This window comes from Pinus tabuliformis, chromosome 1_1 (genome assembly GCF_031772625.1).
Source record: "Pinus tabuliformis cultivar Carrire ecotype Pingquan chromosome 1_1, CPIR1, whole genome shotgun sequence".
NCBI lineage: Eukaryota > Viridiplantae > Streptophyta > Pinopsida > Pinales > Pinaceae > Pinus > Pinus tabuliformis.
In genome coordinates this window covers 146,668,965-146,696,392 of record NC_142297.1, presented here as the reverse complement: position 1 = coordinate 146,696,392, position 27,428 = coordinate 146,668,965, and the positions used below count along the sequence as shown (strand labels likewise).

General features: G+C 37.1%; 1 protein-coding gene across 2 annotated transcripts in view; it reads right to left on the bottom strand.

The window, feature by feature from the left end:
* Nucleotides 1-27,428, bottom strand: part of LOC149212046 (valine-tRNA ligase) — a 113,306-nt gene that overhangs the window by 48,174 nt on the left and 37,704 nt on the right. For both annotated transcript variants that reach the window (XM_089391663.1, XM_089391662.1), the window contains one exon: nt 14,090-14,265. In XM_089391663.1, coding sequence (XP_089247789.1) covers nt 14,090-14,265 — 176 coding nt within the window. The remainder of the gene's footprint in view (nt 1-14,089; nt 14,266-27,428) is intronic.

The window sequence follows — 27,428 nt, the reverse complement described above, 5'->3', positions numbered from 1 at the left end:
CATGCCACCATTGCTACTATCGTTCAAGATTTCATTAGTAATTGATTTCAGTGGTAATTCACATATTATGATATCCATCAATAGTAATTGAGTTTGAAATATCTTCTACAACCTACTCCAGCTCCTTATCAACCTCAAATGCATCTCTTGTATTATCATCAACAGTTTCCCAACTTGCAGCATCAACACCATCGTCATTACTATCATGAAAACTACTTTGAGTTTATTCCATATCATCCTCCCTGCCAACTACAAAAATCATTTGCGATCCAACTTTAGAAGTCATTCCATCCGCCCACATCACTTGAATATCCCCATCTTCAAGGCCTATAATATTCCCAACCACGGATAAATCTAATTCTTTAGTATTCATACCCACTTTAGCCTTACACCTTGAAGAACCTTGCTGGAAAATTGACCCTGTACTTTTGGTCTCATTTACCCATTTTGGCTTCAGTTTAATTTTTCTATTATCACCAAATTGATCCTCAAAGGCCACACCAGCTTTAGCTTTTTGTCTTTTTCTCAAAGATCCAAGTTCTGAATATAGCTCTATAATAATCAATGTTATCAGAACCAGACTGGTCAATCATCGAATCGGGAACCGGTCAAAACCGGGAACCAAAACCATAAAAAAACTAGACGAAAAAACCCGTCAACCGAAAACACATAAAATATTCAAATTTTAAAGAAAACCACATATGTGCATCCATATGAATCCAAACCATCTATACACAACAAGTTCGTAATTATAGAGCATGTAAGGGTGCACATAACCAAAATAACATCGAACGCAATCCATCATTGAACCGAAAATACATCAAAAAAACAATACCTAGATGTCCTCTAGCATCCAAAAAAAATCATGCTACAACAAATTCCTACATATCATCAAAATCTTTGCCTATATTGGGATCTTCGTCATCAATATCACCCTCTAAGCATAAAATAAGATAAAAAATGATTAGCATGTCAATTCAAGTTTTTGTTTGAGTGATGGGTACATTTTTAGTAGGATCATGATAGAGGAGTTCAACTAACATCAAGGTACATAGAGGGATAGGTGCTCTTGATTAAATGCTAGTTCAATACCCTCATACATGAGAAAATCCAATGGAAACACTGCAATCCCCCCAATCCTGAAATCCTGAAAATTTGTTAAGCCTGTTGGATTTTGAGTGAGATCTAAAATTTTACTTTCTCGATATGAAATCCAATGATGTCAGAACCACTCTCAAACATCCTGAGACATTTCGTGGTAATGTTAAAAATTGAAGTAAAAGGATGAAAATAAAAGATAGAGGAGAATGTCGCTTTAACTTTAAGAATTTAACATTACCATGAACTGCTTAGATATAGTAGGGCCATAGGCTTGAGTATTAGGCACCTATTGTGGGCTAGTGCCCAACTAAGACAAAAATTAAAAGAAAAAAATAAAAACAAGCCCCCCTTGTTGCATTCCACGCGGCTTTACCGCACCAGCTGGTTCAAGTCACCGGTTTGAACAGGGTTTTGCCTCAAAACAGTCAGACTTGTTGGTTCAAACCGGTTCGGTCCGATCCTGATAACACTGCGAATACCTAATTAAGTCAAGAGTTCTGGCAACCACTTTACCTGCCACTCATTTCGACCCAAACTCCATTCTGCTTTTGGCCGAGTTTTTCAACTCTCGAACTGGGAATATTACTTCTTCTATAACTATTCGAGTTTTCTTGGAGGTTTCTGAAGCCGCATTCACCAAAATGCTAAATTTGCCCACTACTGGTGTAGATATTACAAATAAAAAGTTTGATGAAGATTTTATGCCTTGGGTTGAAGATGAGAAGATCGAATTCTTCCAGAGTTTACTTAAATCCCCAACTGAAAATCAAAAGGTGGAGTTGCATACACCCACCAATTCTTTGAAGCCCTTTTTCCAAATGATGACATCTCTCCTGGCCATAATTTTTGGCCTTGCAAATGATTCAGTAATGAACGAGACTATCTTCATGACTCTCAATCTTATAATGTCAAATCCGAACGAAGTGACCATCAATTTCCTTAGGTATTTGGCCAGAAGTGTAGTTTTGGACCTCTGCACAGCGTGTCCCTTCAAAGTCTATAAGCATTGTACTTACTTAGTACACTTGGTCTTGTTCAATTGTCTTGCGTATTTTATGTCCACACGACTGATACAAGGGAATAAAGATGAGGAAGGAAAGGAAAGGGACGTGTATAGTTGGACTAACGCTTTATATCCAGGACGAACCCCAGGAGGCTATATTCAATATATTGATCATTTTTTTTTTACCTTCGGGTAAAGTTATTAGAGGAAGCCCCAGAAAGAATATCACAGGAAGCTAGAAGAATTTTGTGGTTAACTGAAGAAGATAATATTGGGGACTGGTTCCTTTTCCCTAACTATTTAGTGATTAGAATCTACAATTTCAAAAAAGAACCTTACCACCTCCCCAAATTTATTACCCCATTGATATTTGCATATGAAATGCTAAGGCAGAGACTTTATGTGAATGACTTCCATTTTGTTTCAAAAAATAAAAAGGCACTTTTCAGTTTTCCCTATGGAATTTTCTCTTTAATTACTATATATAAGGCGGCTATTGATATTGGCCCTTGGAGCCCAAAGCCTCTTCAGCGCTCAGTTGTCTATAAGGATCTAGGGGGCTTGTTTCCCATCGCCTTTTTTGACGGGGCTTCGTCTGGTGGCTAGTGTGGATGTGGAGTTTACATCAAACTCTGTCCTTCACAAGTCTTTAATTTCTACTGGCATGGTCATCTTGCCACTAATTGCAGGGCGGAGGCGATTGCTCTGTGGGGGGCACTCCAATGTGTTGCTTGGCTGGCCATTGATAAGTTTCTGGTTGTTGGTGATTCAAAAACAGTCATAGAGTGGGTGCAGGGGAGGGGCTCTCTTGAAGTGTTGGCCTTATTTCACTGGATGGAAAACATTGGGGCTCTATTGCCCTCTTTCCTTGACCTTTCCTTTCAACATGTTTATCGGGAGCAGAACTCGTAGGGTGATGCCTTATCTAAGTGTGGGCTTTCTTGCCTGTCAAGGTTGATTCTTTTTGAATTCCTGCAAGATGGCTCCTTTTGTGGCTCTGGATCCTTCTCGCCCTGATTTGTTTGGCTTCTTTTTTGTCTGGGTTTCCTTCATGTCCTCTTTTTTGGTAGCTCTGTTTTTTTGGTGGCTCTGTTTAGTTGCAGAGCGTCTGGATCCACGTTTCATTGCTGGGTCACTATTGGGCCTTATGTAATCATGATTTTCTGTTGTGGTCGAGCAGATGTATTTATGTTACTATTTTCTCATAGATCCTTTGTTGCTCCCTGGGACTCTCTGAAGAAGTGATAATGGAGCTTTGTACATGACCTATGTAAACTCCTTTATATTAATGAAGGCAGTTTTGTTTTTTCCTGTTGAAAAAAAAGACAGTTTTTGATATAATTGGAAGAGAAATGTCATCCTTTGGTTTGGTACTAGATATTTGTTGGAATTATGATCCTCATGGCATTATTTATGACTTAAAGAAACAGACTGATTTGTCTGCTTACATTCACGAATCCAGATTAGAAATTGAACAAGTGGCTAATGCATTTCCTTTGCCTCGGGACAACAAAGATCAGACAAATATACAGGTGGCTCCAGAGTAGGGAGAACAGGAAGTTAAAGAGGACAAAGAAAATGGTAAAGGTAGTGTTGCCAAGACAATTCAAAGTTCAAACCAAATATGTAGAGCTCAGTTAGTCCTTAACGGTATTAGCAAGTAACGTCGTGAAGAGAAACACTGACAAGTAGCATCTGGAAGAGATAGAGCGCATAGTAAAGGCAAGGAAAGATAAAGAAGATGAAATAGAGGTTTTTGAAAAAAGAATTGAAGAACTGTCTAGAAAAATCCAACAAACGCTTGAGGAATCAGAACCAAAGGATTTGGGAAAGTAGGCGGTGACAGTCAAAAATCGTTTTATCAAAGAAAAGGCCATGGAAAATTTGGGGAAAGAACTAATGTTGTTACCATAAGAAGCACGGATAGGTGAAGAGATCGCGCTTGAAGAAATGGCTCTTACTACGGATCCTAGATTTATATATTCGACTAATTTTTAAGATAGCATGTTTAACCTCACTGTCGTCCACCCACAAACAGATGATAATGAAAGACTACTGGGTTCCATAGCATCTTCCTTGGCTGTCAATCTGAGTAAGCTAATTGATTCCAATATGATCAATTGGCATAGACAAACTGTAGAGGTTGTGGCCAAGAGGTTGTTAGACTCAATCGCTAGTAACAGGAAACTGCAAGCCATGCTTGCTAAGGTCGCAGAACAGCCCAACAATGCAAGAGTAGCAATGAGAACTAAAGCTAATGGGATAAAAGGGCTTGAGGACAAGATTATAAGACAATCAGATCAGCCAAAGGATGGTAGCTCTATCAGAAAATAGAAAAGGATAATGAAATAAAGAGCATAAAGTTAGTTGTCAAGATACTTGATTATGATGCAACCAGTTTAATAAATGCCTTCGAGAAGAAGGAAGAAATAGAGGCGAAATTGCAAGGGATGCAGAAAACCCTTGATATGAATGATACACAACTCAAAAAACAAGAGGAAAGGGTAGAGATACTGAGAAAAGACTTTGAAGAAAGAGAGAGAAAACATCTCAACACAACTGAGGAATACAAAACTGCTATAAACAAAGCTCTAGAGCAGACTACAGCAGAGGCAGCAGATTCAAATAGACTAAAGCTCTCTCAACACAAAACTTCACAGCTAGAACAAAAGACCAGAGAGTTGGAGTCTGAAAGGGAACAGGCTAAAAGGCAATGGTCACGCCAAGCAGAAGTAAAGGTCAAGACCATTCAGGAAATACAGAACACTCTCAAGGAAAAGCAGAATGGGATCAAGTTCCTTCAGGAAATCATAAAGATTACTTCATCCGGCAAACAAGTTATGATGGAAGTTAAGGAAGAGATAGGGGGGAAAATCAACCGTAAGATGCCAATATTGAAGTCAAGAATATTACTCCTCGGCTCAAGGAAGGAATGAGAGACGTTGATCTACTGATAGACTTTTTCAACTCCCCAGAAGAAGAAACAATCAAGGATATGAACTTACCTCCCATAGATAAATGTATTTTCTTCCTTTCCACATGGTTAAGGAGAAGCACAGATGTCTCCTGGAAATGAAAGATGGATTTCAAAAAGCCATGAAGATCATCGACGATTTCAGAGTTGATTGGAATTATTTGGAAAGATTTGGCATTCCTTCTTTCTGGGGATATGAAAATCGGATAATTTCAAAGGAAGACTTTCAAGATAAGTTGAAGGCTACTCGACAAGATTTAGGGTGCCTCTCAGTCATTAGTGAAGGAGTTATCTCTGCTCCATTGGTGATAAATTCGCTTTGCAAAGATTTTAATATATCTCCCGTATTAGACAAGCTAATATAAGGCCTGCCATCTGAACGTTATCAACTTAGCTCTCATTTAATCCTAGTTGTCTCCAAGTTCAGAAAGGTGTTATGGTTTTCACCGGCCGACTGGGATCAACTTGCCAGAGTAAGGAAATATTTGAATTTGCGGGATGTCTTAGAGCAAGTTGTTACTGCCACGCAGACGGTTCCTCCACTGCAGTCTGTGGCTGTGAAAAATGGGGAGAGGAAGACCCCGACATGACTATCTTTCCTCATCCTAAAAAGGAAAACATCAAAGAATCCCAGGGCGTGTCTCCAGCTGCCACGTCAAAAAAGTCAACCAAGGCAACCAAACAATCCGCTAAAGGAAAAAATGCCCAGAGGAGATAATTGCATTAGTTTATTTAATTGAACAATTACTCTTCGTTTAAAAACAGTTATTTTAAGACAATTAACTTAATTTTTTATTAATGACCTCGTTTCTCATTTTAAGGGGATCGATTGTTGGTGAAAGAAACTTACATTTTTAAGTAGAAGGTGTGACTGCACTTGCTGCACCAACATGATCTCATGTTTTGTGAACTTTGATTAATATAGTCCATACGCATGACATATTTTTATGTTCTATATGTTATTTTGTTATTTACTACTGAAAGAGAAACAGTGACTTACTGATATTGACATGAGCAATTATTTAAGTGACTGACGATTATCTGATTTCATTTTCTTCATGGTATTATATTGCCTTGGATATTCTGATCAGTAGGTTCTTTGTTTGATAAGCTAACTGTTTGACGCTTTTTTGGTCACGGGGAGTCCCGTGATTACTTCGGTAGTGTTATTTTATTTATTTGTTTTTTGTATGGTTACATTGTTATTGCTAAAATGCACAACTAGGGCCAAATTCCACTTTAGACCTCTCATTTGCAGAAGATGATTATTGGATTGAATTCCTCTTTTCAAGAGGAACAAAATCAACCTAAAGATCACTAAATTTGGACAAGGAGAAATATGTTTTTGAAGTCAAAATCACACGTGTAACTTGTCAAGGTAGGCTTGGGGTCAAGTTGGACAAATTGACCTTCCTCCAACTCATATAAATAGAAGAGACCTCCAACCTCATTTGGCACATTCACAACACATCATTCTTCTCTCTCATGATCTGATTGGGTCGTACAAATCACAGGCATTCTTGTTTCATCTCACACTTGCGAGTTTTTGGAGGACAGTTTGAATGGCCATTGACTTTCTATTTTAGCGAGAATTGACCAGCGTTGACCAAGCCTTGTTTGACTTCATTTGACTGCAATTTTTGTGGGAGAATATCTATTTGGGCAAGCCGCATATTCTGGCACAGGTACCAAGATTTTCTAGGCAGGTTGACCTGCATTGACCACAGGCTTGTTTGACTGTAGGGTTGACTTATGTTTGACCAAGTTTAATTGCTCCAAAGTTGAATTTTTGTTGTTGTTTGACTGTCAAGAGAGGCTGAGTTCCTCTCCCCTTTGACCGAGTTATTTTGGAAGAGTTTGACCAAACTTTGACTGTTGTTGACTTTCTGGTTAGGGAAAAATTTGACTGTTGTTGACTGAGGGCAGAATTGCAGATTTGACTGGGTTGTTTTGGACAGTGGTATTGGATCATCAAATTGGCAAGTCAATTTTGACTTTGACTTTGTATTATTGTACTCTCTCTCTGTTGAACATTTGATATTTATAATAAGAAGAATTGATCAAGGGTTTCCCCATCTTGGGGATTTTCACTGGCTTGAGCCAAATTCTTGTGTTCTCTTGTCTTGGCTTGTCTTTTGCATTTTATTGTTCATGTTTTATCTACAATTACTGTCAATGTAAATAGTTAATGTGATTGCTATTGGAAATTAAGGTGGAAATTATCATTGGGCTAATAAAAGGTCATTGAAGTAATTGTTCCAAGCATAGAACATACCATTGTTATCTAAAATTAACAGTAATGCTTGTTACGACGCTAATTTGTCGACATGATCATAATTTGATGTTTAGCAGACTATGAGTTCAATGATTGTCTAATATCATATTACTAGAGAGATCCTTGGATTCATTATATCTATCTTTGACGTTAAATTGTAGAGAAACACTTGATGTTGCATACTTCATTTGACTATCTTAGATGAGTAACTAATTCTACAATTTAACCTTTAGTTAATCATTTTCTTTATTGATTCAGTGTGTTTCCTCGTTAGATAAATTTAAAATATTATGTTTAACATGTTGATATGCCATCGTTGGACTGTCTTCATGCATTTATGCATCATCTGAGATCTGATTAGGTGAATCAGTTTCTTAAACCTGGAATCTAAAATTTAATATCACTTTTACACGCTATCATTAGCCTGGTCAAATCATATGTAGGAAATACTGAAAGGGGGGTGAACCAATATTTCTCTTCAATTAGTATATTTTTAACTTCACAAAGCATTAATTAACATTATTATCAAATGAAACATAAATCAATAGTAAACAACACCATTCAACAATGTGCAAACATCAAGAGGGTGGACAACAAATATTTTTAGGTGGAAACCCCTCTGGGACAAAAACCACCAAATGCTTCTTAATATTTGTTTTCAAAGATTTACATCAAGTTTTCAACTCCAACTGAAGGAGGCTCCAACTTGAAGGAAGCTCCAATACCCTGTGCAGGCTCCAACCTACCCTAGCCCTACCACCCTAATCGACCGACAGACCACATTTCCCAATTTTCAGATTGGATCCACCTGTGCTCGATATGAATAGGAAACTGCAAAACAAGATTCTACAAAACAATCTTCGTCAATCAAATCAATCTACACATCAAACCCTAGTTATCATTATCATTGTCACAATGATTATGCCTTTGCCTAATATGCACAACAAACCCTAGCTGTCAATATCCACTGTGTTTGTCCACTAGCCAAGTACAATACTATCATAGTCCGGATGTCAAATATTGCCTCTGCTATAATCACCGTCACAATATTGTCATAGAATAAACACCCATACCAAAATATTCATTAGATATCAAGAAGAGGCCCCAAACCTTCGCTTACTATATAACTCCTTAAGCCCTAGAGTGAATCTTGAATTGCCACTACTATATCTTACTTAGTCATACATGCTCTTAAAATCAAGCCAAACCCTAACAATCGCAAGTACATCAAGCCCTAGCTTCAAACACCAACATTGCTCATAACTTTGTCAAATACACACAGGAGGTTTTGGTCATCAATTATGAGTTGAAACTTGGAATATTGTCAAACATGTTTAGCCACATCTGTCCTTGGGCCACAATTACCAGGCTTCTTTCAAATTTCAAATTGGATTAATAATGACTTAAATACCAAGAAATCATTATGTATTGAATTAAGCATTCTACAATTTGACACCTCCAAATGACTTATTGGATGAACCACCCACAACTACTACCTATGCAACAGAACGAACCTTTTGAAGACAAGATATAACATGAGTGCCAAAGACTAGGGCAATATGAAACCCCACACTATAAATAATGGATCGATTAAATGGTACTTGTGAAGGGGAACTTCCAACTTGTGCTAGCACTTTATTTCACCAGCGATAAACATATCATAATAACAATCGCATATCATACGCTCAAGTCATACCATTTTTTAATAGTTGGATTTAAAAGGAACTACACTTCACAAATTTTCACCTTACCACCTAGGGCAGCGTTCCTTACTAATCGGCATACGAATCTAATGAATCACATTGAAAAGCTGGTGAACTGTAATAGGGTCAACACGATGTGGCTTCATGGCAAATTGTCATGTGTCCAATCGAGCATTCCTATTCTATCGATAATTGATGCCACAAATACCAGACGAAAACGCCAGAAAGCCCTTCGATTTGCTTCTACAGGTTAATCTTTCTGCGGTGTTGCCTAACATGTTATTTCAATATAGTTCAATGTGCTGACGTGTTTCCAAACATAGCACTGTAATAGAAAAACGCATGGAAATTTGCAAGTTGTGTCTATAATATAAATTGTGTTTCTGATGCGGGAGGTTTTTGCCCACAGTTGATATTCATACGATTGTGAATTCCTTTACACCTGCAAATGATTGTGAAGCATCACATTTACGCATTGTGTAATCATGCCAAACCCAAATCGGAGATGAACTCAATAGAATGCCAGATCAAAAGTTCTGAATTTTTTCAATAAAATCAGCATTGGTCAACTAAAGAGCACTTGCAACAAGACTTGGTTTGTCACGGATATTTTGCATTAGGGTTGAAGAATAACAAGTTTAGAATAGTGTGATATGGCTTTAATTTCAAGCGTGCTTCAACGAGTACTCAATCCAAAAAACCCTAATGAAATCAAGATTTGAAAGCTTGGCCTTCAAATGCTTTGCAAAGTATTCCAAAAGGGAGTCATTCTTTCATACAAGCCGCAGATATTTCAGCTTCAGTCCATAATGGATGCCAAATGATCGAAGTATAGCCTGCAGCCATAAACAAGACGAAACCCTTGATCCAATCAAATCCTTCAAAACCCTTTCAGAACTAGCCACTCACTAGATTTGTCTATCTCCCACAGGGTCAAGATAATTATAGAGCTTCAAAAGATGTTCATTTTAATGCATACCAAAAAGATGACATGAGGCCTCTTTTATAGTTTTTGGAGGGCTTCATAGGAGGTGGTGAGTTCCTATTTTAGAGGGAGATTGACTTTTGAAATTCAAGTGCATTGGAGGGAAAAGCCCCTTTGAGGGTTTTTAAATTTTGAAGTTTAATTTGTATTTTAAAACAAAATCCTCACATGCCCTTGATTATAAGAATAAATATTCACAATTAAGGCTTTTGTGACAAGATATTTTATTTTATTTTTTAGCGAGGAGCCTTATGACATGAGCATTTGTGTTAGCCAATGGAAAGCTGACACATCATCACCTTTTGGGGTTTTTGCCCACAAGATGGGTCCTTCGTATTCAAACAAGCATAACTCCCCAACCGTGAGGCCTCTTGTGGTGTGCAACATACCACTGGAATCGGCTTGATGAGGAGCATCTAATGACGATAATCTTGAGATCAAGTTCACTGATCTCCACCCTCAAAATCCTCAGCAAATATGGGGCTATTAGGGTTTCTAGCCATCCTTCAATTGGAGTTTCAACTAATGCAATCCAGATAAATATTAAGAGCATTCATTAACAGATGTTGACATCAATGACAACACCATTCAACATCATAAAGATATAATAGAATATTCTATTGATATAAATACAAGGAATACCCCCCTGAGGCTACAGGAGAACAGCGAGAGGACCTAGTCCTCGGTGATTGCCTTTTTAATTGTTCCTCAGTCACCAAAAGTTGGAACAGTTAGGAAACCAACACCTCACTTTCCATGACAAGAAATTTGAAGCACGACCCAATCTACTTAAATCTGAGTAGCTAAGACCATATCTTTGATCTAATGCACAAACTCCAGAACTGAAATTAGTCCTCAAAAGAAAGGAATATTGAAACCCTCTAACTGCAGGTCCTTTCCAACAACCAATATGCTATTGTAAATTTTTGAGAATCACAATCAGAGAAATAGTTTTGATACCACGTAAATTTTTCAAGCCGAGGTGACTCTCGTCCTAATGATTTCATGCTAAATAGCTCAAAAAGAAGTTTTTTAACAGCAGACTGAACATTGCATCAATCACACAAATAGCTAAAAAATGAACAACGAAAGAAATAAAAAAACATACGTAGGGATTTCTCCTTCAAATCAGTGTTTCATTCCTTTGTTCAAAGCTTACAAGGTGACCTCTGCAGCTTGCTTTGAACCAACAGCTGTATGGTCTATAAAATCACCTCAAACAACAGTGTATGACCTGTAAAAAGAGAGTACAACAACGAAATATAGCCTATTCTATTTATGCCTTCTAGGGAAAAAAATCAATCTTTCTCCTTCTCAATCTCTGGCACACCCTAGATTTACGTTGTATGGTTAAATATGAAGGCATACAATCTGATCTCAAGATGTACGGCCTAGTGTTGCAGGAACCGTCACCCCCCCAAGGATCCAAAGGCAGATCTGTGTCCCGTACGGATCCGCCACCGATCCTTTGGCGGAACCACGAATCGGAAAATCAGATCCGCGGATTGTCTTTTTTTTGGCAATTCCTGCAAAATTGGATTCGTGGGGCCCCGATCCGCAATTCATATTTCCCGATGCATGGATCCGGAAAGGATCAGGTGCGGATCTGTGGAGGTTCGGGCATGTATCCACCGCGGATCGCGAGTGGATCCCAGAGAAGGTGGAAGGTTCCGCGGGGCTTTTTTGGTTTTCGGAAATTTCAAATTATTCTGTGAGGAACTACACTTTCCAAATACTCCCAAGGTGCTCCCTAATGGTAATGTTAAATTCTTAAAATAAAAGTGACATTCTCCTTTATCTTTCATTTCCATCCTTTCACTTAAATTTTTAACATCACCATGAAATGACTCGGGATGTTTGAGAGTGGTTCCAACCTCATTAGACTTCATATGGAGAAAATAGAATTTCATATCCAATTCAAAATTCAGCAGACTTAACAGTTTTTAGGATCAATGGGATTGTGTCATTTCATTGGATTATATCATGTATGAGGGCATGTGATTGGCATTTAATCAAGAGCAACAAGCCCTATATGTATCCCTCCTAGTCTTGGTCTTATTGATTGTGACTCTTTTGTCATGGCCTTAGCAATTATGTACCCTCCACTCAAGTCAAAATCATTGATCAGGCATGTTAAGCTTTCTCTACCATATTATAAGGCTTGGATTAAGCTATTTGACAAAAATTAGGCAATGTTGACTAAAATCCCTATAGAATTGAAGTAGAGGCAAAGGCTAGACAAGAGAAGAGGAATCTAGATTGTAGATGGTTGATGCTGAAATAATTAATCATTGATGTACAATGGATGCCATATCTATCTTGATTTATGTAAAAATATGCATGTTTTCATGTCTTCTACAACTAATTTGGTATTTTGGATGTTTTTAATACAAATGCAAAAAATACATATAAAAAAAAAAAATACATATATAATATAATAGACGCTTTGCTTCCTAGATTTTTGGAAGATGACGCTTCCGTGTCCCCGGTTCCAAAAAACATCCCCGTTTCGTCCCCGCTTTGTGCAACATTGGTACGGCCTGTGCATGAAGAAAAGACAACAACAATAGTGGCACAAACTGTATGACCTGCTGTACTGCTGGTCATATTTAACAAATCTTTTCTTCTTCTCTTTCAGATGCACTCTTCTTTCCTTCAGCTCTCTTCTCATGTTTGTGTTTGACCTCTCTTTTATCTTGTCCTATTTATGCTTTGAGAGAACATAATTAATCTCCTCAATTCTAGCGACTAGTTTCCTAAATCTTAGCTGGCACCTGTCTCAATCATAAGATGAATGGCCAAGATTAAATCCTAAACAAAGTCTCCAATGTTCTAGAATATCTAGAATGTTTCACTTAGATTCCTATGACTAGTTGACTTCAAAACAATTGACTTTCCCTTTTCTTTTTAATTTTTCAAGTGAAATTAAAAGATAGAATTATCGATCACCTTTTCAAGGTGGTCACCAAACAAATATCTCAAACCACTTCCTACAAGTTCACACTGAACTTGTTCAAGAAGTTTCTGCTCAAGCTACATTTATCAACAAATTTAGTATTAAATTAAGATGAAAATTAAGACAAAATTACATGTTTCATAACCTTTTGTAAGTGAATAATAACAATCATGACCATGACATATTTCTCCACACAGTGACAAGAGCAAGGCATTTTATAGGTCTCGTTTTTAAAGCAGAAAGATGATAGCGAAATTTGGCCAAAAGCAGAAACTCTTTTTGCTACATTACTGGATGTCATGCCATACTGAGCCTTGTCAAATCAAGGATAAAAACAACAATCATCTTGACCAAAGCTTTTACCATGGGAAAATACATTCACAAAGGTTCAAACTTCGGAAGATGTTCAAACTTTAGATAGAAAATCAGAAAATGAAAAGTCCTTCGGGGAATAATAAGAATTCTACAAACCTAAAATCATAAAAGGGAAATGTGTAAATCAAGTTTGAAAATGGGTAGTTTCAAAAGAAATATTTTGAAAATTGAGATAACCAAAACTAAAAGAAAGGTAAAGGGCAGGCACACTTTGTCTCCGGAAAACTTACCAAGAGGAAATGCCCTCATAGAGAGGGAAAAGTTAATGGAACACCAAAGCATTAAGAGAGGAGGTTTGTATATTCAATTTGTAGACAAAAGTAAAATAGCAATGCTTCCTAACAAGCCTGGATGGGAAGCATTCCAAGAATTTATGATGCACAGCATCAGAAAGTTCGAAGGCTGGATGGGAAGCATTCCAAGAATTTCTGATGCCCAGGATCAGACGATTTGATTTCAGTGTCACTTCTGTGGTCCAAATGAGAAACAGCAGTTATCACAATGTAAACCTTCACTAGTGGTTATTTACTTATGCTAGAAACTTATAAAACTATTTGGCCTCGGCCCTCTGCAACCACCTAATCTGTTCAAATTGTCAACAGCCACATGCTTCACTGAATTATACATTAGCACTGCTTCAGAAGTAAAAAAACTGGATAATATTTCCTGTGGAAGAAAGGTGGGACACAAACATTCTTCAAGTGAAGCACTTAGTACCTGCCATGACTCTTCCCCCCTGAAAGTATACAAATTATTCTTTTCTTTCACATCTGGCAAAGAGGTCTTGTTTTCCCCTTGACATCGGAAATAAATTGTTGGCTTTCCATGAAACCACTCATGATTTCTGAAAATCTCTATAGATTCCAGTGTGACATTTCTAGACGCGAAAGTACCTGCAAAATAAGGTTACAAATGATGTCTATGCCAATGTTGTAAATACCAGAATTATACATACTAAGAAGGAACCCGACAATAAACTACATACTCGTGCACACATGCATGCATACAGATTTATCTTCCACTGAAGAACGAATAAAGAAAACTAGAAATGAAAAAGAGATAAACCCAACCAGAAATCCTAGCAAAGATATTGAAAAAGGAACCTGTTATCATTAGTACAAAAGCCTCCTCCAAATCACAATACTGTTAAAATTTTCATGTTTCTCTTGGGAATACTATTAAAAACAAAATCAAAAAAATGAACACAAGAAGAATACCACTTGCACCATCATTTTCAAGAATTGCCAAAAACATATGCAGGTATTTACTTATCCAGAATATTATTTAGGAAAAATGCAAGAAATCACACTCAAAGTTTTAAAACTCAGACTCAACTGAGGGTCTGCTCATATTCGATTCACACTCAGCTCGAAATTAGACTGGTTTGAATTTTATGACTTGGTTTTCTAAAAATACATAAAATATTAAAATTTTAATGAAAAAAATTTAAAGATTCCAAATCATTACAGGGAAACAAAATGCAAAGTCTGTTCATGTATATACAATGTAAGGGTGAATATATCAAAATGATACCTAAAGCAATACATATCCAAAACAAAATACATAATCAATGAGGCTCTAAATGGCTTCTAGAGTCCAAAAAAACATGCTATAAGCTATGTTGTCGCCTAAGGTGTACACCTAAGGTGCAACGCTCAGAATAGAGCTGTCACTCTGATCCCTGCTCACTCCGTTTAGACTCTCCTAGCTAAGTCAAGGGGGGTAGTCCATAAAAGTGATTGTGAGGAGAAAACTTGTTGGAACTTGGAACAACAAGTCCTAGGAGATTAAGTGCAAGATCCACTACCTCTCTAGACAACTTGAATTTAGATTAGCAAGTGTGATTATTAAATGAGCCAAGTGTAACTTAACAAGATGAAGCAATTGAGATCAATGAGGCAATATCACGATTATCAAATAAAGACCAGTGCCTAATGAACAATGCTCAATATAGATTATATCACTTCCACAAAAGATCTCAAGTACTAGATAAGCAGTGCTGCAAGAAGGATGTTAGCATGACAGATCAAAATAACCAGGAATATGACCAATAGGCAGATTCAATAACAATTGCAAGAAAGGAATTTATACTTCCAAGTAATTATGGCATTCAAAGCACAATAAGCTTGCAATTATAAAGTGAACCCACAATTCCAGTTATAATGATCAAATGCAAAATGCAATGCAGAATCTAATCTAATGTGAGATGCAAGATCTTGGTGGTTTTTAGTTAAATGCCCAAATCTACATGATGTCCTCCTTCTCCACTGGTTTGAGGCAAGTCTCACACAAAGTTGTAGAAAGCAGTCCAGGTGAAGGAGGCTAAGGCCTCATTAATGATACCTCCCCTGGAGTTTTAAAAACCCAAGTGTCTCCGTTCCTACAAGGGATTGCCCGCAAGAGAACTGCAAGTTCACCTGTTTTAACCATTGAGCAAAGGTCGAGCATCACAAGTTCGATGAAGAAGGTGTTCTTAACTTTCTATCAACCAAGCTTAAGCTTGGAGGTAAATTTTAGGAATGCAAAGTCAATTCTAGAATGCAAATGCAATTGTTTCAAATGAGACAATGATATCAAGATTTGCTTCCTATGTTGCACAGGTTCGCGAACCCAGGGTGGGGTTCTCGAACCCATCCCGAGTTCTCGTCCCTAAGTACCCAGATTCAGTTACGGGTGCTTCTGAGAAGAACACATAAGAACCGAGTTCTTCTATGAAGAATCGGGTTCTCCATTAAAAAACTTTGGGTTCTTTTGTCTTGATAGGTACGGAAAACCCCGATGATGGGTACTTGGAACCCCAAAATCAGGTTCTTTGGGGTTCATGTGGACCGATTTTGAACTAAAAAATTAAATAGAAAAAATTTATTGAAAGTTAAAAATTATAATTAATAAAACTTGAAATTTAAAAATTAAAAAAATTATCGAAATGTAAACCTTAAATACTAAAACCTAAAGGCTAAGTCGACTTTGCTTTCATTTTCATTTTGTTCACCCTTTGACGGCGGTAGCAAAGGACGAGCATTCGACGGGAGGCATTTGGTTTTAGAGGACAAGGTGTTTGAGGATGGGAGGCATTCGTTGGTGTATGTGCGGGGACTGGAGGTTTCCTCCATAGAGACGCCGACGTCAGGCATTCATTTGTGTATGCGTAAGGACTGGAAGTTTCCTCCACAGAGACGCCAATGCCTTGAGAAGAGTTCGTTGGTCTGTTGGTCAGTAACTTTTGTTTTCCATAGTTCTTGCCTCTAGGCTTCATGAAATGCAATAGCATTTTAAACTTACTGTTTTCCCTCATACAACTAAGTTCTTGTTTTTACCACTTTGAAGTTTTGGTGAACATGTTAGATTCATCTCGGGATTCCATACCATAGAAATTGTTACAGAATTTATTGTCAAAACAATAGATTGAAAATCTTGAGAAAGAACAGAGTTTATGTCACATACTAAATACTCATCTTCATAATGTTATGCACATAGAAATGAGTTGATGTTGGAATGATTTTTCTTCCAGCTATAGGTATCAATTATTGATACCACCCCTAAATTGAGCTATGAAACAAAGGTGAAATTGCATACAGGCTCTGTATCTCAGGGTTATCTACAGTGCCTCTTAACTCAATCCTATTAAACAACTACCCTGAGCATTGACATTGCATGCTAGCCAACATTCCTCTACCAACATTCAAATCAATTACATATACCTCTTCCTCTCAACCTATCATTCCACAAACTAAACCATTTCCTTTCTTGGCTACTTAGTCCCTCTAGAAATCCATCCCAACAAGTGCTCTAGTGCAGCGAAGAAGAATCCAAGTCACTGCAATCTTCAAGGGGGATTTAGAAATGGCATGCAACCCACTGAATCTTAGTGCCAAGGCAACCGCCAAAAGATTCATGTGTCCGTTCGTTTCTATAGTCAATATCCAACACAAGTTTCTTTGTAGCAGCAATTTTCTTTTCAACTTAGCTTAGTACAAATCATTCTATGGCTTCCAACCATAGCATTTTCCTCCATGCCATTACTCGTACTTGCTTTTCAGCCGGGTGATGGGTAAACAAAAGACTTGTCCGATAGGTGAGATTCGAGAATAGCCAAAAAGAATAATCAAGGAACCAACCAAAATGAAAATCATGCTTATGTATGAAGCCTTGCTTGCACAAGATGTGTCATGATCAAAGTGTGTCACTATATCTACTGTGAAAAGTTAATTTAAATTACTTATTCCAGCTTGTAAAGACCTAAATTGGTGATACATCATACAAAACAAAATGCTTATAGTTAAAAGGAACAGAAAATTGCATCAAAATTGTACCATAAATGTAGCTTCTTGTTGTTCGTTTGGCATTAATTGTTTAACCTCTATTAACATAAATTTTACTTTGAACTTTGTTAAACAGATTCAAATTGTCTTGCAAAATTTGCAAAATAAAAAATGTCTTCATCAAATCCACAATATCCACTTTGGAAATATGTGGATAAACAAAAACCTCCAAAGGGTGTTGGGGGAACAGCAACAATAAAATGCAATTTCTGTCAGCTTGAATGGAAAGGGCACTATACCAAAGTTAAAGCTCATTTTATGCAGATACCAAGGAAGGGTGTTGATGCTTGCATTGGAGACCCAAATGATCCCACTATACTCCCTAGTGCACAAAGAGAGCAAAAAAAAGGCTGATGGTAAGGCAGGCAAGGCAATCTCTAGACCATGTCACAATGTTGATGAAAATAATGACTCCAATGATGAAGAATTACCATCTGATGAAGAAGTTCAAGTTGGTGATGAGCATGTGTCTGTGTCATCTAGAGCATCAAAAAACACTAACAATCAAGCACGTAAGAAGCCTAAACTTGGTGGCCTTTATGACATGTTTGATGTGAAAAATAGAGAGGGTGTTGATCTTGCAATAGCAAGATTTTTTCTTACATGTGGCATTCACTTCAATGCAGCTCGTTCCCCCTATTTTGAGCAAATGGTTCATGTTATTAATGATGGACCTTCAGGGTATAAAGCGTCTGGTTATGAGAAGCTCTAAACTGTGTTGGTGGACAAGAAGAAAGCTCGTCTTGAGAAGGCAATGGCACCCTTGAAGGCATCTTGGAGTGTAAATGGATGTTCAATTGTCATGGATGGATGGACTGATTGTAGAAATCATCCATTGATAAACATCATTGTCTCTTTCTTGTCTGGTCCTTATTTTCTCAAGGCCATTGATTGTTCTGGTCAAAAAAAGAACACTATGTTCTTGAAAAATCAATTATGTGATTCCATTGTAGAGGTGGGGCCATCCAATGTCGTTCAAGTTATTACTAATGCAGCTCCAATGTGCAAAGCAACAGGGGGAATGGTTCAAAAGGAGTACAATTAAATGACAAGTTTCAACTTTCAAGTTTGATTTATTTTATATTTAAATTACATGAATTACAATTTTAATTTTGAGTACAAGTTTGATTTGTTTTCTAATTTTAAACAATAAACATTTTGGTTTATTAATATTTTAATTTTGTCCTTGATGTACCCAGACATTTTTTTTACACCATGTGTAGTGCATTCTTTGAATAATGCATTGAAGGACATTGGGAAAATTGAATGGATTCAAGTATTAATTGAAAATGGCTGCAAAATTCAAATGTTTATTTGCAACCATCATGAATCACAAGCCATTTACCTCAAGCATGCCAAAATGGAGCTTCTTAAACTAGCATATATCACATTTGCAACTTACTACATTTTACTTAGGTGCCTTGTGGAGATGGAGGCTTTATCTGCCACAATTGTTAGTGACATGTCGGACCAGTGGAGGTTATCTACCTCAGATGTAGCTTTGGAGGTGAAGAGTTTGATTTTGGATGATCATTTTTGGGTTGATGCGAAAGTTGTTGTGGAAATTATAGAACCAATTTGTGATATGATCCGCTATGCAAACACAGATGGTCCATGTTTAGGTGAGATTTATGAGAACATGGACTCCATGTGAGAGTATCCAAACCGTCACAGATAGGAAATATCCTACTTTATGGCCACAACTAAAAGAGTTTATACATGGACATTGGACTAAATTGAACAATGCTCTTCATATGGCAGCTTATGCAGTGAATCCAAAATGGTATGATCCCACAACAGGAAGGAGGCCTCCTTCCCAAGATAAAGAGTTGTTCAAAGGATTCTTAACCGTTGTCAAGAAAATTTATGGTTGTACAGAAGAAGTCGCTAACATATGATCTTACTTTTCCCAATTTTCACATGGCCGAGGTTTCTTTGGTTCACATGCATCTTTGGCAGATAGATGCAAGAAGGATCCAATTGGTTGGTGGTGGCTTCATGGTGTTGATGCTCCTGAGTTACAGCAATTTGCCATACGGCTACTTGGACAAGTAGCTAGTTTGGAGTTCCTCGTCTTATTTGAAATTTCTCCATTAAATTTATGTATTAATTTTTAAATTTTCATTTTAGTTTTTATTTTTAAATTTTTAGTTAATTTAATGGGCTTCCCCTAATATTCCAAGTAGCTAGTTCTTCAACTTGCGAGAGGAATTGGAGTCCTTATGCCTTTATGTTAATTTTGGTAACTAGGGCCAAACTTCACCTTGGGCAGCTCATATTTTTATTGGATTCCTCTCTCCGAGAAGTGTAGGATTGATTTAAAGATCATCTCATTCTGACATGTACAAATGGAATTATGAATTTATTGTGATTATGGACAAATTGTCAAGGTCGGCCAACAATCTAATGTAGGTTCAAAAGCCCAAAAATCACGTCTATTCATCCTCAACGTTTACATATAAATACAAGGTGCCTCCTCCTCATTTGGACACTTCACTCACTCACAATCTTCTCTCTCCTTCATTGATTGCATACCAGATTCAGAGGCAGCTCTCCACACGTGCAAAGAAGGGAAGGGTTTTATGTTCCAGCGGTTGACCGGCATTGACCAAAATTGCAAGACGCTAACTTGACTTGCGTTGACCAAGTGTTGACCTGTTTTGGGTGGAGGATTTCTATTTGGGCGGGCCACAGTTCTGGGTACGAAATCCAATGTAGTTTGACCTGTGTTTGACCACCGTTGAGTGTGTTGGGACATGCTGCTATGTTGACATTTGTTGACCAGATTTGACTAGACTTTTTCAGACTATTTTTGGGTTGATTTGACTTGCTATTGGAGGCCGAGTTGATCGAGTTTGACCGAGCTGTTTTAGAGGTCAAAATTTGCCCTGTTGACTAGCGTTGACTTTCTAGTTAGGGCTTTCTGTTTCTGTTGTTTGATTGATCAGATTTTCGCTGTAATTGGGCAAGTGAATATTGTATATTGTACTCTCTCTGCGAACTTTTGAAGAATTATAAAAAGAATTGATCAAATATTTCCCCACATTGGGATTTGTCCCTGGCTAGTGCCATATCTTGTGTCATCTTGTCTTGGCTTGTCTTCTACCATTATTGTTTATGTTCTATCTACATTTTACTATCATGATGATGTGATTGCTAAACTGGATATTGATATTGGGCTAATAAAGAAATTGAAGTAAAATTGCTCTAAGCACAGAATATACCATTGTTATCCTAAAATTAACACTTTATCCATTCAATAAAAGAAATAGGTTGGGCTCAAAGAAGGTAGATAACTTAGTGTACATTCGTAACACACTTCATCTCATATCTTGAAAAGACCTTGGGTACAAGGAGGGTTCTTTCAAGAGATGGGACCAATACACGGATGATGCTATGTGTGTGGACGGGGAGATACAACCAAATTGCCTTATTGAGCTACCTCCATTTGCTATGGATGAGCATGAGCCTCAAGATGAGAGTGATTCCTACTTGGAGAGCATGCTAACTGAAGATCTAAGTGATGCTGATGATATGGATGCTAATGTCATGGCTTGAGGAAGCCATTGTTCACTATTAGGCTTTAGCTATTTTTATTTTAGTATTTTAAAATTTCCTAGTTCATGTTTGGAGATGCCTTAAGGCAAATTTTGAATGTAGTATGACAATGTACATATATCATGATTCTTATTAATACGTAAACTCCAATTTGCACTTGATATCAAACTAGAAATTTTGAAATTTCAATGTAAATGTTGAATGTTCAATGATGTGCATTGTTTAAATCTTTAATGTTTAAATCATAAATATTTTAGTTTTCTTGTTTAATGTTGAAAAAGATACAAATTCATATATATTATAATTTACAAAATATAATATTTATATATTATATATATAAATTATAATATACCCCGACGAACCCACACACCCTGTTTCAAAAAATGACGCGCCTGCCCCCGTCCCCAAACACACACTTCCTGGCAACATAATTGCTTCAAATAGGAACAAGATGCTAATATGCTTGCAACCACAAATGAAATAGATACTTCCAAGATACAAGATTGCTAGCTTATGACAATGTTCTAAAACAATTAGATGACAATTAGATGTTAGAGCAAAATCACAATGCCTTTAGACAATAGTGTGGTTATTAGATGTTCTCACTTATTTAGACAGTTGAACAAGCAAGAAAGTTATAAAGATATAACACTTATAAGATGGCAAATGAGATTGCTAACAAGATATAAATGAAACTACCACTCAACCCTTTAATTGCAATTAGATAAGAGACAAGATGCTCAAGAGCACTTCGATCAAATAGCAATGCAAGCTAGCTAAGTTAAGAATTGATTAGATTTTAGGATGCAATGCAATTTGCAAGAGAGAAATACTTATGCAGATGAGATGCAACAAGAGTCTAATCGTGCACAATGAGATGCCAAGGTTGAAATGCAATTAGAGATGTAGTTAGTAAAGAGAGAAAAATGGCTAGTTAGTAACCAAAGGGTTATCCCTGACAAGACAAGAGAGAAGAGTCAAGGGCAATAGTTGCCCAATGCTAATCTCTTATTAATCTGCTGTCCAAAGCCAATAGATGCACCATTAACTTTCAAAAATGCACTAGAATTTCAATAAACTACTGTCAAGATGATGAGTTCACTATAACCACTGTCAAGTATATATCAGTTCACTTAAAGATGAGATCCGTTTATACAAGATGCAAGGAACAATGCCAATGATCAATAACCAAGTTTAGTGCTAGAAGCAGATGAAAAGATACCACTGTAAGGAGAGATCACACCACTGTAAGTTCAGGTCAGACTTCCAATGCGCAAGATCAGTCACTCAAATAGCAAAAAATGAAAGCCAAGCACTTATGATTATTCTTGAAAATATTATGTGATGTGTTTGAGTGTTTTTTAGGCTTTTTATTAGATGTTATTTCCGAGATTAGGATCTGTAATATATATATGCTTCAGATCTGAATATGGATAGTCAACAAAGGATGCAGTTGGGAGCGGGCCAAGGCCCTGGAGCTATGCAGCCTTCCTTCAATGAATGATGCCCCAAAACAGGAGACCACAAACAAGTGGTGAAAAAACCTCTTCCAAGGGATACGCTACACCTGCATCAAGGGCGTTAGCCCAAGACTGATATACAAATGTGATCAGACCTTAGTTTGCTTGCGGTCGGACCAAAGGAAGGCCTCCATCCTTGCGGCTAGGCAAAAGGAAATAATCTGATTTGTTGATCTGACAAATAGCCAAGCCAAGGTGAAAATTTTTAAAACCCTTGCCCCAAGGAAACATGTCTGCAATAAAATACAGTCAGCTTGTAATCAAGATTGATAAATCTTACGATGGATCAGTTCTGCAATGGCAATCTTCTAAGCCAAAATAAGTGATGAACCCCTAACAAATGCAAGACTTAAGCCCAAAATAAACTTATAATGCATGCTGATCAGAAACCCTCCCTGGAAATGCTTCAGATCCAACTGTTATATGCTCACGGCAGAGAGGTTAGAGGCCAATATAGGCCTGCGTTTAGCCCTTAAATCACAAGGCACCAGTGATGAGGGGAGGCTATCTTTTAGCCTTGAAACAAGTGGATTTGATGCTCCTTTGATGAAAGAAAGCCCTGCATATCAAGATGTCAGCCAACGAAGGATATAGCAATGATAAACAGACTTCAGAATGGCACTTGGATCTTAGAGAAATGTATTAGGCCTTGGCCTAAATCAGATCTCTAAGTCACAGAAAAAAAAAATTAGCAAAAATTTATGATGAAAAGCCTTAAAAATGCTAGATTAAGGGTGTTACAGTCCTGCAGCTGCCTTATGGAACAAAATGTTGAAGCATGAAGGCCAAGGATGGCTAGATCTGAGCCTTTGATGGTCAATGAAATACTTTAAAACCCCTGTGTTTGCCAGATTAGGGCTAGAGATCAGATTTTTCTGGTCCCTAGGAATTCTTCAACGAGCCTGAAATGTGAACAAGTTGGATTTGAATCTTGATACAAAAATATGATTGTAGCCATGAAAAATTATTTGCAAATTTTTTGAGTGATAAAGCATTAAAAAACCCTGAATTTGCAGTGTGGGTGGCCTCTTAGGGCTTGCAGCTGCCTTTCTGAAACAAAATGTTGAAGGATTAAGGTATGGAAAAGCCTAGATCTAGGCCTCTAGGAAATTCGTAAAGCCTTCAAACCCTCTGCGGCCTAATCAGGTTGTAAAACACTGGTCTTGGAGGTTAAAAAGGCCCTCAAACCTTAGCCGTTAGGCTAGGAGGGGCTGGACCCTTGAAATAAATTGAGATACTTTTTCGATCTATGGCCCATACCCCTGCAATACAATAAATAAACAAGACCCCTGCTTCCAGAACTCAGATCTGCAAAACCCAATTTAGAAAACCCCAAACTATATAAATAAATAAATAAAAGGTTTTGTAAAAAGGTTTAAGAAAATATTTACAAAATATCTACATAAATTTACAATGATTTTATTGCTCTAATTAGCAGATCTGTCAATTTAAAGCACTATGATATGAATGAAAGATTTAATTTTTTAAATAAGTGATCTTGGTTGAGTAAAAGACAAGAAACCCCCTTCACAGATGTTCTTATGATGAGCCCTTGAGAAGTCCCACCATGGGTTCTTAGTTGCTATGCACCAAGGAGATGGAGATCCAAGCAAGGATTACTCCTAATCCTCAGCTCGAGGAGATGAAGATTCAAACAAGAATTTGCTTCAAATGCTCAATATCTTATCAGAAAAATTAATTTTCTACGCAATCTCAAAAGATATTGTTAGTTTCAATAGGGATTGGTTGGCACATCAAAAAGGTAAGTCTAGTGTCCAAACAAGGATCCACTAGAACCGCCTAATCACATGTGTTCTCCAATCCAAATAAGGGAGAAAACAAGCTACAATAAACCAGATAGGCTATTGAAAATAACAAGTTTAAACTTAGTAGAAATTTAAGCACATCAACCAGAATACATTAACATAGCAAGCTAAAAGACATAAACACGTAGCTTTGTCCCCAAAGACTTTCACTTTGTTGATCAAACAAAAAAAATAGTAGAGAGCTTCTATAGTATATTACACCATCCAAAGATGAGACAATGAGGAGCCTTAGGCTTCCTTATATAGAAAATAGAGAGATCTAGATCCCCCTCCAAGTGGAAGCAACTAGGTCCAAAGAAGTGCACAATTTTGACTTGATGCTGGAGAATAACAACTAGTTGCTGCTTGATCCATGCCAAAATTAAATCTTGTCCCTTGATCTGAAGTAAAAATTCGAATTCCATGATAAAGTCCTTTTTACCTAGTCCAAAAAATATTATTTTGAACATTTTCCTCAAAAAATCCCTTTTGACTTAACCACCTTGGTCTATAAGTTCAATTTTTCTTAAAAATTTGATTTTTCCCTTGATGGAGAACCTTAGAAAATTAATTTCCTTTGGACCCATGAATTTTTGAGGGATTTTTCTCTTTGAAATTGAGTCCTTCAAATTTATTCTTCCTCAAAAAGGTCACTTTTCTCCAAAATTTAATTTTTTCACTTGGAGAGAAATTTGATTCTCTCATTTTTTATTTTTTTTGATTAATTTATGGCTTAGTATTCTTGCCAGAAAATAAATTAAATGACTCCAAAAGGGATTAAACACATATTTTCACCCTTAAAGTGGGTCTAAAAAATATTTAGGCGATGATGTCTAACTATGATTAATCATCCACCTAAAATATTCCTAGACAACACTTTTAACATCAAATATTACATGATCATCCCATACAAAAGGGGAATTTCAACAATTAGAACATGATCCCTAGACTCAACCAAATTCTGCGACACATGATCTTGTATGATAAATACATAGACTCTATAACACTAGGACTCACCTAAGACCTTACCATCGAGCCCCACTCTAGCTTTGGGGTATGTGTGGGAGAAAAACTTTGCTAATTATTTGGGTTTGGAAATGTAAATAATTGGCGAAGGGTAAAAAACTCCCTAGAGGAAACTTTTTGCTAAGAGTCATACACTACCTAGATGTTTTTACATGGCTTTGTAATCATACTAGAATCATTTTTACAATGAAGGCCCACAAGGCTGCAGAATTTGGGTTTACATGACTTGACAAACTGCTGAAAGATAATGACGATCTTCGGTTGCGTGACTGCTTGAGCATGATGGAATGCTTTGAAAAAAATGTATGCTGCTATAGGGTGTGTTACCGCTCAGCCTAGCAAGGGTCCTAGGAGGAAATCCTATAGCGCAACTACTAGGTCAAGGGGCAACAATGGAGCGATAGACCATTGTCACCTCAACTAAAGCTCCCTGCTCTTTACGAACTTTTATTGATGGGAGGAGTCTCGGTATGAAAGGAATCACAAGGATGAATAGGTCAATGATGGGATGAAGAGTGATTCCTAAAGCCTATTCACAAGAGAGGCTCAAGTAATTGGCTTGCTTGCTTTGAAAGCAAGGTGATTGGCTCTCTAAGAAGGGTTATGAGGATATCTAGACCTAGGGTTGGACAATGTGCCTTGACAAGGGGCTTCCTAGGCTTAAGGATCCTTGTGAAAAAATGGATTCTTGTAATCCTTGTGGAATTTGAGTTGTCGAGTTGTGGGACCACAGCATGGAAAATTTTAGGGGCTAATATTCGCAGGTGGGCTAATTTTCTATGATTTTTCCAAAAAAAAAAAAGGATTCACTAATTTCCATTTTTTCTAAAAATGATTCGCCCAAATTTTACAATATAAAATTATTTTACCTTAAAAATTGCCAACATTATATAGAGACTATATATAAAATCATTATAAATTTGAATAATTTTACAGAGATATTAACAAACCTTTTATAGTTTGCATATTAGGGACTAGTGAGATTCGCCAATGTTTTTAAACTTCAAGATAATTTTCCATCCTTAAAATTTTCCCTGGACCACAGAGAACACAAGTGGACCCAAACTAGGTCAAGGGTGTGGAGTAGATTAGCCAAGGAGAGTCTTGACCTAATGAGGGAAGAGAATAGGATCAAAGGACTAATTTTCTTTTGAGAGTTAACTGCAATGATCCGAATGAGGACACTAACCCAAATCAACCTAGAGCGAAAATTGGTCTTGTGGCTAGGGCTTGCTATATCTCAGGATTCCACCATCGAATTTTCATGAAACTTGGAGGAACTCTAGAGATAACCCCAGCGTAGTAGTGGACCAAAAATCGAGGACTTTGGGTGGCTATAATGCAGTTCGATTGATGCCATAGATGACCTACTAGGGTTAAGCCTAAAAGGAAAAGAAAAAGGTGAGAAAAATATTCTTTTAAGTGATCACCAATGGTCAGATCAGTGCCTTGCCTTTGGGAGAGATAGAGTCAAGGTGATTTTGTGATTTGTAGAGACTTAACCCGATCAAGGAGACCTCTAGGCAACTTCGCATGGCAAATTAGGGCATGAGAGCAGCTACCAGAAGATTTTATACTATGATATGCAAGAATTGATGACTTATCAAGGTGTATTCAAAGAAATCAAACCTCTAGGAACATTCATTCGTTATACATGACACATGTAACATATGCAACACTATCATAGATCAAAGATTCCACAATTTCACATAAATTAGAGGCAATTTCAGACCTAGATAGCGAAAATCACAGCAACATTCATGTGACAAGATAAAGTAAAGAATAGACACGAAAAAATCACATACATGTACAATGAATATATCTA